The sequence below is a fragment of the Ursus americanus genome, chromosome 16 (assembly GCF_024610735.1).
Source record: "Ursus americanus isolate L20-20 chromosome 16, mUrsAme1.1.p, whole genome shotgun sequence".
Taxonomy (NCBI): domain Eukaryota; kingdom Metazoa; phylum Chordata; class Mammalia; order Carnivora; family Ursidae; genus Ursus; species Ursus americanus.
Genome location: NC_142142.1, coordinates 140133 through 156336, shown reverse-complemented (window position 1 = coordinate 156336; position 16204 = coordinate 140133). Strand labels below are relative to the sequence as shown.

At 43.0% G+C, this 16204-nt stretch overlaps 2 protein-coding genes across 8 annotated transcripts in view; one reads left to right on the top strand and one right to left on the bottom strand.

Annotated features, from left to right (window-relative positions):
• The window catches only part of LOC123786575 (uncharacterized), a 211407-nt gene that overhangs the window by 90016 nt on the left and 105187 nt on the right, over positions 1–16204 (top strand). The window lies entirely within an intron of this gene.
• Positions 1–16204, bottom strand: part of IRAG1 (inositol 1,4,5-triphosphate receptor associated 1) — a 129976-nt gene that overhangs the window by 41309 nt on the left and 72463 nt on the right. For all 7 annotated transcript variants that reach the window (XM_045788856.2, XM_087868037.1, XM_087868038.1 and 4 more), the window contains 3 exons: positions 15327–15944; positions 13460–13538; positions 3911–4034 (listed from right to left, as the gene is read on the bottom strand). In XM_045788856.2, coding sequence (XP_045644812.2) covers positions 3911–4034; positions 13460–13538; positions 15327–15944 — 821 coding nt within the window. The remainder of the gene's footprint in view (positions 1–3910; positions 4035–13459; positions 13539–15326; positions 15945–16204) is intronic.

Sequence of the window (16204 nt, the reverse complement as noted above, 5' to 3'; positions counted from 1 at the left end):
CCCACTGACCATTCTGCTCCTCAAACTCACTTCATTGTGGCCCCAGGGGCTTTGCATTTACTATTCTTTACTTTTTTTATCCCTACTTTCTTTTGTAATAGCTTTATTTGAAATATAATCCACATACCATAAAATTTACCCTTTTATAATTTATAATTCAGTAATTTTTAATATATTCACAGAATTATACCACCATCAATCACTGCGGTCAATTTTGGAAGTTTTCATCATCCCCAAAAGAAACCCTGTACCCATTAGTGACCTATCTCCCCCAGCCCCCATTCCCAGCCCTAGGCAATCACTAATCTACTTTCTCACTCTATGGATGTCCCTATTCTGGAAATTTCATATAAATGGAATACAACATGTGGCTTTTTGTGACTGGCTTCTTTCATTTAGCATGATATTTTCAAGTTTCATCCATGTGGTAGCATATATCAATACTTAATTTTTATGGCTGAATAATATTCCATTGTATGGATAGATCATATTTTATTCATCCATTCATTGGACATTTGGGTTATTTCCACTTTCCGGCTATTATGGAAAATGCCGTTGTTGAACATTTGTATAGACACATATTTTCATTTCTCTTTGTTATATACCCAGGAGTGGAATTGCTGGGCCATATGGTAACGCCATATTTAACTTTTTTGAAGAGCTGCCAAACAGCTATTCCAAAGTGGCTGCACCATTTTACCAAGAACTCTCTTTTCTTCACATCCTCATCAATACTTAGTTTTTCTCCACCTTTTTTATTGTAGCCATTCTAGTAGATGTGAAATGGTGGGTATCTCATTAACATTTTGATTTGCATTTCCCTAAAGATTGATGACGTCGCTCATCCTTTCAGTGCTTATTGACCCCTCACATATATCCTTGAAGAAATGTCTACTTAAATCCTTTACCCTTTAAAAAAAATTAGTTATCTTTTTATTGAGTTAGAGAATTCTTTATATATTCTGGAAACAAATCCCTTATCAAATACATGATTTGCAAATATTTTCTCACATTCTGTGGGTTGTCTTTTCACTTTCTTAATGGTATTGTTTGCGTCATAAAAGCTTTCAATTTTGATGAAATACTATTCATCTATCTGTTTTTCTCATTGCTTGTGCTTTTAGTGTCATATCTAAGAAACCATGGACTAACCCAAAGTATTGAAGATTTGTTCCTATGTTTTCTTCTAACAGTTTGATAGCATTAGCTCTACATTTTGGCCTATGGTCTGTTTTGAGTTAATTTTTGTGTATTGTGTGAGGTTAAAGTTATTCCAACTTTACTCTTTTGCATCCAGTCATCCCAGACCATTTGTTGAAATTACTGTGCTTTTTGTCTGGAAATGTCTTCACCAAAATCTTTGCATGGATGACTTCATTTTGACATTTGCATGTCTCATATTAATTACTACTTTATCGTAGAGGCCTTCCTTGACCCTCTACCCAATGTTCCAGTCCTGTGTCATTCTTTGTATGTGCCTATCTCATGTCCTCTTAGCAGTTTTGCTATCTGGAATCATTCATTTAGTTACTTGAATGTTATTTGTCTCTCCACCTAGAATGTAAGTGCCATAAGAACGGGAACTGTGTCTACTTGTTCTCCATTCTAATGTTTGGCACATAATAGGCACTCAATGACTACTTATTGAGTAAGTGCCTATTATTGCTCCTATTGGTGTTTGATCCAGTGACATGTCCTCTCTGCATTCTTGTTAATCAGCTACTGACCATGTCCCTAATTTGGGTTCCACACCTGGTTCTCTCTCTTCCTTCCTTCCTTCCTTCCTTCCTTCCTTCCTTCCTTCCTTCCTTTCTTTCTTTCTTTCTTTCTTTCTTTCTTTCTTTCTTTCTTTAAGATTTTATTTATTGATTTGTCAGAGAGAGAGTGAGTGAGCACAAGCAGGGGGAGGGGTAAAGGGAGAGGGAGAAGCAGGCTCCTCACTGAGCAAGGAGCCCGATGCGGGACTTGATCCAAGAACTGAGCTGAAGGCAGACACTTAACCAACTGAGCCACCCAGACATCTCCAGACCTGATTTTTCTACTGACTTCATTCAACTTGCTGACTCTGTGAGCTCCTTCTTGGTATGGTCCAGTCCCAATTTACATAGCCCACATAGATCATGAAATCAGCTCCTTCATATTAAAACTCAAGTGTAATTTCCCCATATTTTTTCTAGCAGAAGGAATCTTGAAGTTCTGGCTTCCTTCTGCTAGGCAACTGTTTGCCCATCTATCCCAAGCCCCAAACCAGGGATAGAGAGTTCTGGGCCCGGCCAAGGGCCTAAGCTGCAAACAGTCTTTACTGAGGCCGGGAGCAGGGAGCCTGGTTTAATGGTTGGAGCAGGGAGTTTGGGGATGGGCAATGTGGCTATTGACACAATGCATGAGAGCCACTGACCTCAATCTGAGAGCCTGGACCACAGGTTCAGAAGCTGCTCTTATTCATTGACTATGCAGGCCCACGCAGGCCCAGTCTTGCCTATTGGTTTGTAGCTGGTAGCTATTAACTTACTCACGGAAGATAGAATTGCTCAGTTTCCCTCTCCTGAGGAAGCTAGGGGAATTTAATAGGCTGGAGGTGAGCTCTAATGATACTAATTATCTTCAACTTTACTGAGGGAAAAGAAGCCAATAACACTGTTCACCAGCCTTGTTCCTTACAGGCAAAAGAGTACCAATGATTGTTTGGTACTTTAACAGGCCCCTGGTATAGATGGAAGGGCACTGGGTCTGCAGTCAGCCCACCCTGAGTTCAGTTGTTGACTCTGTCACTTGCTAGCATGTTGCTTTCCCCCTTTTCCCTCACTGAAGATAAACAAAATCTTCCTTTTCTGCCTCACTCGGTTGTTACAAACACCAAAGGGCACAGCATGTAAACATGCTGTCTAACCTGCAGTGCTCTGCCATGCTTCTCCTTCAGTTTCCTGCCTCTGGACAGCACCTCTCTGCCTTCCCTGAGATGAACTGGCCCCACCCATGCCCTCCTCCAGCTGTGGATGCAGTCTGCTTCTGACTTATTTCTGGCACTTTTCCTGATGCTGGCTTAGTTGCTAGGCCCCTCTGAGTATTGCCCTGAAGACTCTGTTTTAGGTGATGATAATGTACAGTTTGAATATCACATCCCCCAGGCAAAACTTGTTTTCCTTTCCCCCAAATCAGGGAATTCTGTTATGTCTGAATGCTCCTCCTAACGGCCTTTCCCAGGCCCACAACAATTTAGTCCCCAGGTTACTTGGGCTTGGCAGGATGCCTCAATTGCAGGCACCCACCCAATTCCTATTACTTAGTGGTACCCTCTCTTCTCTCCTTTATACTCCAAACTATTCACTTTTCAATCCAGTTATCAAGGGTCTGCCATGTGCTGACATGGTCTTAGGTCTCTGCTTGCACACTGTCTCTTCTAGGTAGTGCAGCATTCTACCAATGACAGTGCACTTATGACCTCTGTTGTATAGGTGAGGGGGCTGATGTTCGGCAAGTGAAGTCACTTACTCCCCGTGTGTGGAAGAGCCTGGTAGATTTTCCAACCAATCTTTCTTTGTGTGGTTCCAAATGTTCTACATCTGTATTTATGCAGATAATAGACCTAGAATCTCTCATTTATGGTAGATGATAGATCTTGGACTGAAACCGTTTCTCCTGGGCCAAAGTCCACCACCCTCTGCTGCCATGAGCCTCTGGTGATACCTTGTGCCCATCTATGAAACCCACCTTCTCTCTGAGTTAGAACCACCTTACATGGCTCTTTATTACTCTTTTTATTTTGGATGCATTAGCCCTGTCTGGACCATTAGACTTTGACCTTTCTGGGGTAAAAAAATCAAGGTCCATGCTCCACTATGTCCCATCTAGAATCTAACACAGGGCCTACCCAATACAGTGTCTTATGCAACCCATGCCCTGATTTTACCTTCCAGGGAGAGACCTGTGGACCCGCAGTTTGCGCAGCAGCATGTCAGAAATATTGGGCATGACATCCAAGCCACTCTTTGGCTCTTCTTCCTCAATAGCTGAGGAGAGTTCAGAAGGGAGCCCTGAAAAAAACCAAAGTGCCTAACTTATAAAATGTCTGAAATTATAGTAGCACTGTTGGCACCTTGCTTCGGTTTATAAGAACCTAATTATATGCCAGGGGCTTTATAATTGTTATTTTATCTTCGCAATGATCCAGTGAGCTAGAACTTAATCATCTCATTTTACGGGTAGGTAAGTAAAGACTCAGCAAGGTTAATAACTTAAAGTCATAAAACTAGTTACTGGCACAGTCAGACTTTCAAACCAATTTGCTTTAAATTCTAGTTCTTCCCATTGCTCCCCATAGTACCAAGCAGGCTCTTGTGTCTGGGGTTCAAAGTTGGTTTCTGGCAACTGAAAGCTATAATATTTGGAAAAGTCCCCTCTCTTTGGCAGGCTTCTCAGGAGACCTGTTGCCCAATTACTCTTCCTCAAGTGATTTCAATTGTTCAATCACCAGTGTCCTACATAGAAATCTGGTTCCATATTCCCATAGATAGAAATAGAAACAGGGTTTTTCCAGGGTAAAGCTAAGGTCATTAGATCTTTTACAGATCTCAGAAATAGATGCCTCCTAGCCAAAAGAACCAATGAACAGCCTTTTATTATCTCATAAAACTATCCTGGGTCTGTGCTCTGAAAGCAGAAAGAACAAACCAAGTTTTCTCTTTCCTATAAATCTTTCTCCTGTTTGAAGACAGCTTTGCACCTCTCTAAAGCTTCCCTTCTCCAAGCTTTACCCTTGTTTTTCCAACTGCTCATTGTTATCCACTATGGCCCATGCCTTCTAGATATCATCCCCTACCTGCACACATTCTGGTTGTTGCTGTCCCAGATATGCTCTAACAAGCGCTTAACTCAGGAAGACATGGGCAAATGTCCCTGGCATTGACATTTGTTATTCATGCAGCATAGACACACTGTACCTTACTATGGGCTTATTGTACGTTTAGGATGAAAAGCCTCAAATCTCTTTTACTTGAGCCAAAGCAGGTGTCTTCATCCCATACAATGGTTACTTTCCACTTGCATGCAGGACTTATAGTTATCCATGTTCTACCATCTCTCATGGGCAGGTTTCCAACCGGCTCAGTCATTTTCCAGAATTGTAGGCCAGGCCAGAGGTCAGGACTAGAGGCATACTTGTGGTAGCCATCTAAGTGCAGCTAAGATTGGGAGTAATGTGAATTAGGAGTTTCTCCAAAGGAAACCATGCAGAGAAAAGAGGAGTTATAGTTTGGCTCAAGGTAGAGAATATTTAAATATTTTGTGCTTTCCAATAACAGAACAGTGTTCAGGAGTTTGTCGGTACTCAAGCTATCCCAGCAATGTCTGGAGGGCCATCTGTTGGAAATGGGGTAGTCAGCGATCCTTCCTTGGATATAAGATTGAACTAGATGTTCTCTTAGCTACCTGTCATCTTTTGGATTCTGTCCTGGCACTTACTGCTCTCTGATATTTCCATGTGACAGATGATAAACCTTGTGGTGCCTCTGGCCTTGCGATACCTTTATGGTGTCCACACTGTACCCAGAAGAGAGATAATTAAACAGTGGACTCCTGAGAAATCTATATGATTGATTGAACCATACAAGAACTAATAATCAAGTGAAAGCCATACCAGGGGCTTTTGCCTAGAGAAGTTGCCTAGGTTGAGCCTCCCTTGCCCCACCAAAAAAAAAAAAATAACTAGGTAGGCCTTCTAGCCCTGATAGGATGGTTGTCTGAAGGATGATCCTAGAACTTGTTGATCCTAGAACCAGCCACCCTCCTCCTGAACTCAACAATTACAAAAAATTTTAAACCAACCATAAATATACCAGCAACCCTCAAATGTAAGAAAAGGCAATCGTCTTTAAAAATAATGGCCAGAGAAAGACAGAACTTCCTAGGAATAAATGTAGAGCTCCCACCCTTGACAGCCCTTTCTTCTTCCCTCAAAGAATCATTACTGACAGGAAGATATTAAGAGGAAGAATTCTGGCAAGAGTGTAATACCACAGAATGAGAAGGGAAGTAGACTGAGGGGGTGAGCAGGCAGCCTCCAGAGGAGATTCAGAAAGTTTCTTCAGAAAGGAAGGATCTCCATGCCACTACAATACTCCAACAAGAGAAAAAAACTGCCTGTGCTGCTATTTGCTTTTCTTACTGAGTAGGAGGGGAGAGGAAAGGCAGAATGATTGCACAGCATTCTACCAGAGCTGATTATCTCAAACAATATGGAGGGATTTACCAGAAAGTAAGACAAAAGAAAAAATAAAACAAGCCCATCCAATGAAGTGTGGGCAGGAGACACATGGAAAGCCCCAGTTGAAGCTGCCCTCTACCCCTGACCACCACTTTTGAAAAATAGCATAGTGGCCGAACTCCTTGTATTTTGTCTATTTTTTCCTTCCTCTCTCTGGCAGGAGAGTGAGAGTGGCTGCTGGGAATAGTTGGGCCAAGTCTGGAAAATAAACACCTGGGCTGATTGTCTCTACAATTCTACCCTGAATTGGGAAAATAATCTATAATCCACTACTACTGTCCCAAAAGAAAAAGATATATCCACACTGTGGTGTAATAAACGCACGTGTTGGACTATGAACAAAGTTATAGAGAAAGAGCGGAAACCAATCCCACAAACACCACTACCCACAGCTCCATCTGAACTTCCCCTCTTCCCCACCACCCAAGCAGTAATAAAGCAGACACAAAATACCCAGTCTTCAGCTAAGCACTGCAGGAGGACAGAGATCTCAGAAAAGGTAGGAAGGAGTCAATGAAAATTGACCTTCACAATATATCTAGGTAAAGAGAAAATCCAGGTGAAAATGTACACATGAAGAAGAAATAAAATGAAAACAATGGCATGGTAACTACATGGCAGCTAAGAAAGACTGAAGTATTTAGAGATTAAATAATGGACCTGTAGTTGAGATATTGGTGAGAAACTTGCAGATCGTGTTGTCTCTGAACTAGTGAACAAAACAAAAGGAGCAACGAACATATTCAAAGACATATGAGAAGAAAACTTTCCTCACTTGAGGGAAAAGCTGAACGTGCAGATTGAAAGAGCATGCCATGTTAAGGAAAAAATTTATCTATCTATCTATCTATCTATCTATCTATCTATCTATCTATCCACACATACATGTGTATATCCATAGCCATATATACACATATATATATCCATATCCATGTATACATATATGTATAAAGAAGTGCTTCTCCAGCTACCCTCATGGAAAGAGTAAGCCATCTACAGGGAGACGTGGAGGTTGAGGGGTGCTGGAAATCAGCTGGTCTCAGACTTCTCTACAACATTAAATACAGTGTAGTATCTACCAAGTTCTGAGGGAAAGAATGACCCAGAATTTAAAACTATCCAAGCTGTCCTTCAAGAATAAAGGTAACATTTTTAAACATACTAGAATTCAGGAAACAGCACCTCTGAGCCCTTCTAGGAAAACTATTGGATAATAAAAACTAGCTAAACAAGACATAAATCAAAATCATAAACTTGGTAATGGTGAGCCATTGTAAAGGGACTGATGCTGGGCATTAAATCCTTTTACATATAAGTTTAGGGCTAACCAACTATGGAACTTATAGTTACAGAATGAAATGTAAATGTTACAGCCTTGACAGTATAACAAGAATAATTTATCATTTGTATATGTAGAGATGGAAGAATAGGAAGAAATATGAAGGTGGGAAGAAATGCTGTCATTTTCATCTTTTCCCATAGGAAGTCAATAATCCAAATTTGAAACATGTAATCTAAAAAAAAAGTACCTCAATGGCTCCAAACTCTTAATGCATTTAATAATGTATATTTTAAACTTCTAGAATCCTATCCATTTTCTGGAGGAAGAAATTGCCAAAATTTAGCAATTCCTACAACTTCATTCTGCTTTAATTCAAGTTTAATTAAATTTTCATACTTTTTATCTAAAATAAGTACATCTAGCAATCTAGCATAAAAATCTTCTTCCTTCCTCCCTTCCTCCTGTTTTCGTGGGGAAGAGGGCATTTGTTAGAAGCTATATTTACTTTCTTTGTATTTTTCACTATTAGTTGAACATTTTGATAATGTGCAGGAGGTATTTTAACAGTAGAATGATTTTAAACATATCTGCCTGTATTAGCTCATTCCAATGAAAGTATTTGTTTCTGGCAATCTCCAGGACTTAGAAAAATAGCTTCTGGGGCTTCTGATTAAAGATGCTCTGAGACTCAGGATGACCCCCCAAAATGCCAAAGCTACTGGATGGGGATAAACTTTCCTCAGATTGATCTTCTCAAGGAAGCCTTTTCCCTGTCTGAGATCTGAGGGCTCTGAGCTCAGACTGGGGGTGTCTAGAGGGACTGCCCACACCTCTCTCAACCTCCATGTCCAGATATCCAACCACTTTCTAGACATTGTCACTTGGATCAAGATGATGTAAACAATTTCAACAGCCACCATTATCAAACATCAACTTGCATTAGATGTAGTTTTCCATTCATTCCTTACAACAGCCTTGCAAGATAAATATTGCTAAGCTAATTTTCTGCAAACTAGGAAATTTAGGCTCAGCTAAATTAAATAGACTTCCCAGTGTCCCAGCTAATTAGTGGTAGAACCAGGATACAAAACTAGGTCTGTCAGACTGTGGCATCCAAGCTGCTCTCCACGGGCATTAAACACATACATATCCGAACTTGCTGTCTTCCTCCTCAGGTGAGCTCTTCCTCCTGTTCTCCACATCCTCATTAATGACACCATCACCCACCTTGGCCATGTGGACACACACCTGGTGGTCTTTCTGGTCTTCCCCTCTACCCCATCTCCTCACCAAGTCCTGCCAAGCTGACCTCCAAGTAGCTCTCAAACCTGTCCCTTCCATGTCCCTCCCTGTCCATCTCAATCTACAGCTTTAACACCTGTCACCATGCTGTTTCCATACCCTTTTACTGGTCTCCCTGCCTCCAGCTTCTCCCATTTCAGGCCAGCGTTCATAATCTGTCAAAAAGAATTATTCTCAAACTTAGCTTTGATCCCGACGCTTCCCTATCTACAGGTTTCTCTGGCTTTCCAAGGGGTCCTGAATGAAGTTCAAACTCATTAATTCTCCCTCAAAGCTTTCACTCTCCCCGTTCCCCACTTATACCCCACCCTTACTGCCCATCTCTCTAGAACACATGACCCATACTTGGTTCACATGGGATTCCTTCTGTTCCTCGAACACGCCGAGAACTAGAAGATGCCTGTGTGCCTTTGCTTCTGCTGTTCCCTCTGCCTACGATACTTCTTTTCCATAGCTCAAAGCTGCTCCTCTGGAATCCTGCCCTGACTCACTCACCCCTACTGAGCTGGCTGCTTCCTCCTCTGTTGTGCTAGGTATTTTGGGTTGTAAAGTCTTAACACAATGTATTATAGTGATTTGTCTATCCTTGTGTTTCCTTTCCGAGAAGGTGAAGGTGAGCTCATTCATTTATTCAGTATTTATTGAGTGCTTACTATGATTCAGGCAATGGGCTTGGAGCTAGGGATATAATGCTGAGCAAAACAGGTCACTTTCCTCTGGGAGCTGGTTACCTCATGGGACAGAGATTAATTAGAGAAACATTACATTTCATACTGTGGTAGATTTTATAAGACAGAAGGATCTGGAGGTACTGGAAAAGTGTTCCCTAGAAAAGTGACATTTGAGCAGAAATCTAATGACTGAATGAGAGTTCATTAGGCAAAGAGAATGAGAGGAAGAACATTCCTGGTTCTGTGCCTATGCCAAGCCAAGAAGAAGGAGGAATGAGTTGTTGAAGAAAGGCCAAGATACTGAGAGTGAAAAGAGTGGCCCTCAAAGATGTGGGAAAGGGGAGCAGGGTTAATTACACAGGGCCTTGTCCATCCTACTAAGGACTCTAGTGCTCATCTTCAGAGCAGAATGAAGGCCCCTGAAGATGCTAAACCAGAATCGCATTTCAGAGATCCCTCTGGCTGAGAGTGGACTGTGGATTGAGCTGGGTAAGGAGGTCAGGAGTGCTGAGAGATGGGATAGAGGTTGTTGAGGTAGCCGAAGGGACCAGTAATGACAGCCAAGACAAGACCCTCTTCTTTTTTTTTTATTATTTATAATGATTTTTTATTATATTATGTTAGTCACCATACAGTACATCCCCGGTTTCCGATGTAAGGCTCGATGATTCATTACTTGTGTATAACACCCAGTGCACCATGCAATACGTGCCCTCCTTACTGCCCATCACCAGTCTATCCCATTCCCCCACCCCCCTCCCCTCTGAGGCCCCCAGTTTGTTTCTCATAGAAGACCCTCTTCTTAATGGCAGAGCCTGAGTCTTTTTCACCTCTGCATTCCCAGCATGCAGCCTGGGAACTAGCCCACAGTCAGCCTCACATCTTTGGCTTGAAATGACCTGCAAATGATAAGGACCCAAACATCCTACAAATGATCCGTGAAGAGAACTTGTTGGATTGTTGGAAAGACCAGATGCAGCAGGAAAGAGCCTCCCAATCCTTAGAAACTGAAGGAGAGCCAAAGTTCTTAAGATTCCAGAATGTTCTGATAAGGATCTTCCCCACCTCCCAAAGGAACAGCTAACAATCATCATAAGAGACTCGAGTTTTCCCTATGAGCTCATATACACTGTTGTATTTAGGGCTTGATGGGTATTAAGGAGGGCACGTATTGCAATGAGCACTGGGTGTTATATGCAAATAATGAATCATGGAACACTACATCAAAAACTAATGAAGTACTATATGGTGACTAACAACATAAAAAAAATGAAAATACTAAAATAAAAAAATAAACAAAAAAGAGCTAGCTTCTCTAGCTTTCAGGGAGGTCTCCCAAAGTCTTTCATCCTGGATATGAGAGGCGATGAGGCTCTTTGATTCAGAATGTTCAGAATGTAGGAAAAGGAAGTCCCAACTCTGCAGATATCAATCAAACACATGTGGCTGCTCACCACATCTCCAACACCATTCTACATATACTGTGTAGCACACAGGACAACATCCCACATGTGATAGAGTTCCACAACCTTGATTATAGGAATTAAAATGTATGCCAGGTTTCTGCTGGAATAAAGACCAGTATCACATAAAAACGTATCAGCACAATGAAGTAGGTACTATAGTCCTATTATTATACCCATTATATAGAAGAACAGATTGAGCCATCTAGAGACTAAGAAATTTGCCTAAGGCTATGAGGCTAGTAAGTGTTGAAGCTTGAGCTATTAAGCACCCAAAACCTAGAAATGAGAGAAAAAAAATGGGAGGGAGGGCACATAATGGATATTTAAATTAGTATAATTTTTATAAGTTAATTTGGCAGTATGTATATGTATTTAAATATAAATGCCTTTTGATCAAGCAGTTCCACTTCTAAGATATTATCCCATGGCAAAACTTATGTATTTATATAAAGATGCATCTAGGAAAATGTATAGAAATACAGAGAAGAAGCTAAGGTCCCCGAACAATTATGTGGAGCAGAGCCACCTGCTAACCTGACAGCTTGCTTTAGAATCATTACTCAAGGCTGAGACATTCTTCTCTACCCTATAGGTTATCATACTTCGGGGCCTCTATGTCATAGCAACTTAGATTTTATCTTAACTAATGCAGGAAAGTTGCAGAATACTTTAAAAGAAATACTTATGGAGAAAATTGGCCTTCCATGACACATCAGACACACCAGACCTAATGGACATATACAGAACATGATACCCAAAGCAACAGAATACATATTCTTCTCAAGTGCACATGGAACTTTCTCTATGATAGATCATATGTTAGGAACAAAACAGGTCTCAATAAATTTAAGAAGACTGAAATTACATCAAGCATTGTTTTCAAGCATAATTGTATGAAACTGGAAATCAATTCCAAGAGAAAAAATATAGTAAAATGTTAATATCTATAGAGTTTACATATATTACCAACAAAAAAATAAACCAACAAAAAACCCTAAGGCCCATATGGACACCTGGGTAAAGAGATGAAAAGCAAATCTACCCACTAAGAAAAAACAGAGTAAATAAATATTTAAAATGTTTAAATTTGACCTTGCTTGCTAGCAAATTAGTTGAAGTAATAACAAAGTGGCATTTATTGTTTATCTGATTCTTACTATATTCTGGCCCTTAAGGAGTGAAAGCAAAGTCCAGTGCTGGTAGTTCTTAGGAGGCAGACCCCTCTGTCTTTGTGGGTAGCAGTCTACACTGGAGGCAATTTGGTAAATGCAAATATTTCTACACTTTGACCCAGTGAATCTCAAGCCTGAGAATTTGTTCAAGGGAATAACCTGAAGGAAGAAAGAAAAAAACTGAGTACTGAGTTGTTTAGAGCAGGGTGGTTAATCGTAGCAAAAAGAACTGTAAACATCTGAAATACCCAACAGTCCATGCATCAATGCAAAGCTACACCCATTAAATGATAAATAAAAGGACATGTCAAAGCACATGGAATCAGTTATGAAATAAGCTTAAAAAGTAGAAACAAGAAGTTATAGCTACACAAATCAATTGTGAAAAAATTATAAATGCAGGTAAATACTGGAAAGAATAAAAATTGCTTTTTTTTCAGAATTTATGGGTTGTGGGACAAATTTTAAGATAAATCTTTTCCTGGTGTTTTGAAGCTGCTTTAATAAGCACATTAAAAATTAAAAGTAGAAAAGTATATCATATTTTTTCCCAAAGATTTCCTCCAAAGATGGTTAATTTACAAGTTGTTGGAAATTTTACTTCTGGGAATCTTGTTAATGTTGACTAGGTAGGTGTTAACTATATTTCAGATCAGGGCTTCCAACATAGTTGGTGCACCCTGGGCATGCCCATACAACGATCCTTAAGCAGAAGGCTTCGGTGCTGACTGACCACAGGTAGCATGACCCATAGAAGAGGTGAGCCAGGAGATGGGGAGCAGGAGGGAGGCAGGAGATCCAAAGTCTTATTTTCTGAAGATGAGTTTGGCAGGGTGGGTGGGTGGGGAGTTGCAGGACCGGGGAGGAAAGGGCTGGGGTCTGGACTTTGTGGTGACAGCAGATTAGAAAGCAAGAGATGACTCTGATGTCTTGAAAAGAGGAACTGTTCTATTTGAGTGACTTCCTGGGTGTGAGAGGAAAAGGAAGTGTTAAAAGTTGAGGCCTGGGTCACCCTTCCAGGCTTCCTAGGTCCTAACAAGGCTCAGGGAGGGCTGGCAGGGTCCAGAAGGGGGCTGGTTGGAAAGAGACAAGTTTAGAGGTTCTCTGAATGGGCAGGAAACATAATCTGATTCATTCATTTATCTGCAAATATTTACTGAGGGCCTCCTCTGTGTTTGGCCCACTCTCACCACCGGGACAAAGGCCCTGACAGAAGTCTAGTGTTTACACGTTCACCTTCTTTTATCTGGTAAAAATGAATCCAGCACTGGCCTGAGGAAAACATCTGCCCTGATGCCACCTACCTTTTTCCTGCTCAGCTGCTTCACTAAGTTCTGGAAGCTTGAGCCCCACTAAGTTCTGATTTCTTATCAGGATGTGCTCCTTTTTAGGAAAAGAAGAAAACAACATTTCAGATGATAACATCAGGAGGAACTTTTCTCTTGGTTCTGTTTATGGCTCTGTGACCACTCAGCCTTATGTGGGAGGTATTAGGGGCAGCCTCAAAGGGGGGTGGACAGTCATGACGTGGTGACATATGAAGGGCACCTGGAAGATTGCTCCTCTCCCAGCCCATAAAAGTGCCTGAAACCCCACCATTAGCACCATATTTCTTGGGTTAAGAATTGTCGTTGGCATGGTCTGCCTTTTAAATAAGCCTGTGAGCCTCAGGGCAAATGAGCTCCAGCCACACTGTGGCTGAGAGCTACACAGCAAACAGAAGCAGAGCCCAGGGCTCCGGAGATAGGATGGTCACCTGGATGTGTATGGAGCTTCTGCTGGAAATGATTTTGTTGAGCTCATGACTGTGCTTTAAGCTGGCTAGAGAATAACTGGCTAGGGCAGTTGAGTATCCACTTCCAGGAGTTGTGACCTCTCCTACCCCCAGTTCCTCAGTGGCCGGTTATGGCACCCCTTGAGTTGTAAAACTGTCCAGACAAATGAAGCCTGAGAATTGCTGCCCCACTATACTGCCTGGGGCCTTAGCAGTCCAAGCCCAGGAGAGATGGGGATGCTGACCACAAGTCAATTAGCACCAGACCAGCACTTCCAACGTCTGACAGATCTCCTGGCCCCTTGTGACTTGTGCTTATGAGGGGATTTTCAGTCTCCCATGTAGCAGGGGCCACTTCAGTGGTTTGCCCCCGGGTAAAGAAGGAAAGGAAGGGGCCAGCAGAGGGTGCTCATGGCCCAAATGGAAGTAACTGGCCAGGGCCTTTTACCTGTTTCCTTAGCAGCTCCCCGGAGCCTCCAATTCAGAGCATCATGGAAAGTTTCTGAATAGGAACGAAGGTTTCTGAATAGGACACATTGCAATGTGTCCCTGCTAGCACAGAAACCTCCTCACTTGTGCTTGACTGCTATCAGGTACCTCTTTTCCACATTCCGTAGGGGAGCCAGGGGAGCCTTGTCCAGTTCTAGCCATGAGGGTGCCAGCTCCCACCCCAGAGTCCTGGTTGCCTTGGCCTGTGGCCTGGGTTGGCCCTCTGGGGAAATGGGACTGGATAACGATTCCTTGTCCTGTTAATCTCTTCTTACCCTCACACACTATCTCTGTCCCCTACATCACTGGATACTCCCAATCACCCCCTGCATAGGGTGGCAGCCCCATGAGAGACTACTGTGCCTGGTTTGGTGGCCAATGAAAGTCGGGAACATCACAGACACTGGAAGAAATTCACCACGGGAGCAGCCCCTCATGGCCATCATTATACTTGAGGATGGATTTGAGGCCCTTTGTTAGCAGGCATCAGGAAGGAAAGTTCTGGAGCCTGACAAAGGGAAAAGCTATTCCATCCTCGGCATGACAAAGCACTCTATCAAGGGCTTCCTGTTTATGAACTGCCAGCTCTGGCTGGAGGGGAAAACACAGCCCAGTACTGAGGGCCCATGTGCCCCTCCATACACATGCCTTACCTTTAAAGTATGGCTTTGTGTGGCAACTATATCCCACACTGACCTCACCCTAGTAAGTGAGGTAAAAGCACCTGAAACATACTTATGAAGAAGATGCTGCACAGTGGGCCTGATTTATCAGGGTGGGGAAGTTTAGGGACCCACAAGACCCAAGTCCAGGCCACAGCTGCCCTGCCTAGCAGCTCAGCCCAGAGGTTTTCAGCCCAGGGGGGACCTGGAGTGCACACCCTACCCAGCTGGCCCCCAGGAACCTACCTCACGGAGCTTAGACAGTTTTTGCATCCGTACTGGCTGCACCTGTATCTGAAAGTCTTTGAGTCCGGGTGCCTTGGCCAACTTGCTGCCAGCTTTGCCTGAAAAACGCTTCTCTTCCTCTGCCAGAGGCAGCTTGGCAAGCACTTTCTGCAGCCGGGGGCCGGGTTCTTCAGGACCACTGTCCCAGGAGACTCCCCGCTGTAGGGGCGGCCGGGAAGCAGGGGGCCGCAGCTCAGCTTTGGAGCCAAATTTTGACCCTGTTGGCTCTCCAGCTGTACCTTTTCCCTGAGGGCCCAGGGGAGACACCCCTCCAGAGCCCTGGGCTGGACCTCTGGGCAGAGGGTTGCCTTCCCTAGCTGTCTTCAGAAGTGCCTTTCCCAGCTCATTTTCAGCAGGGCCAGGCTGAGGGCTATTTAGGGCCATTTTCCCACCACTGCCTACGCCAGAAGCTGGGCCTTTGGGCGTGGCCTCAGGGCACTGGAGGGGATCGCAGTTTTCCTTTTGTTCAATTGCAGTCTCTTTGGACTTCTCAGTTGTGGGAGAACGAGGAGTCAGCCTGCCCTGAGACACTTTCCTCTGGTCATTCTGCTTCCGGTCAGCTAGCCCTTTGGAGACATTCTGAAAGAGACAAGGTAGAGCTGGGACTCTGGAGGCAGGTTGGAGAGGAAAGAGGTAGGGCCACTTCCACCGTGGGCCTCTGTTCCCACAGACCCTGCTAAGGTGCCTGTGTGTATGTGTGTGCACTGAGTGGAGGAGAAGGGCTTCTCAGTCAAGTCCGAACCAGTAAAGGGGAATCCACAGACAAGTCTGAGGTCTATAAAACAGACAGGACAAGAGGACCTGTCATTCACAATCTTCCAAGAACTTCCCAAGGGCTA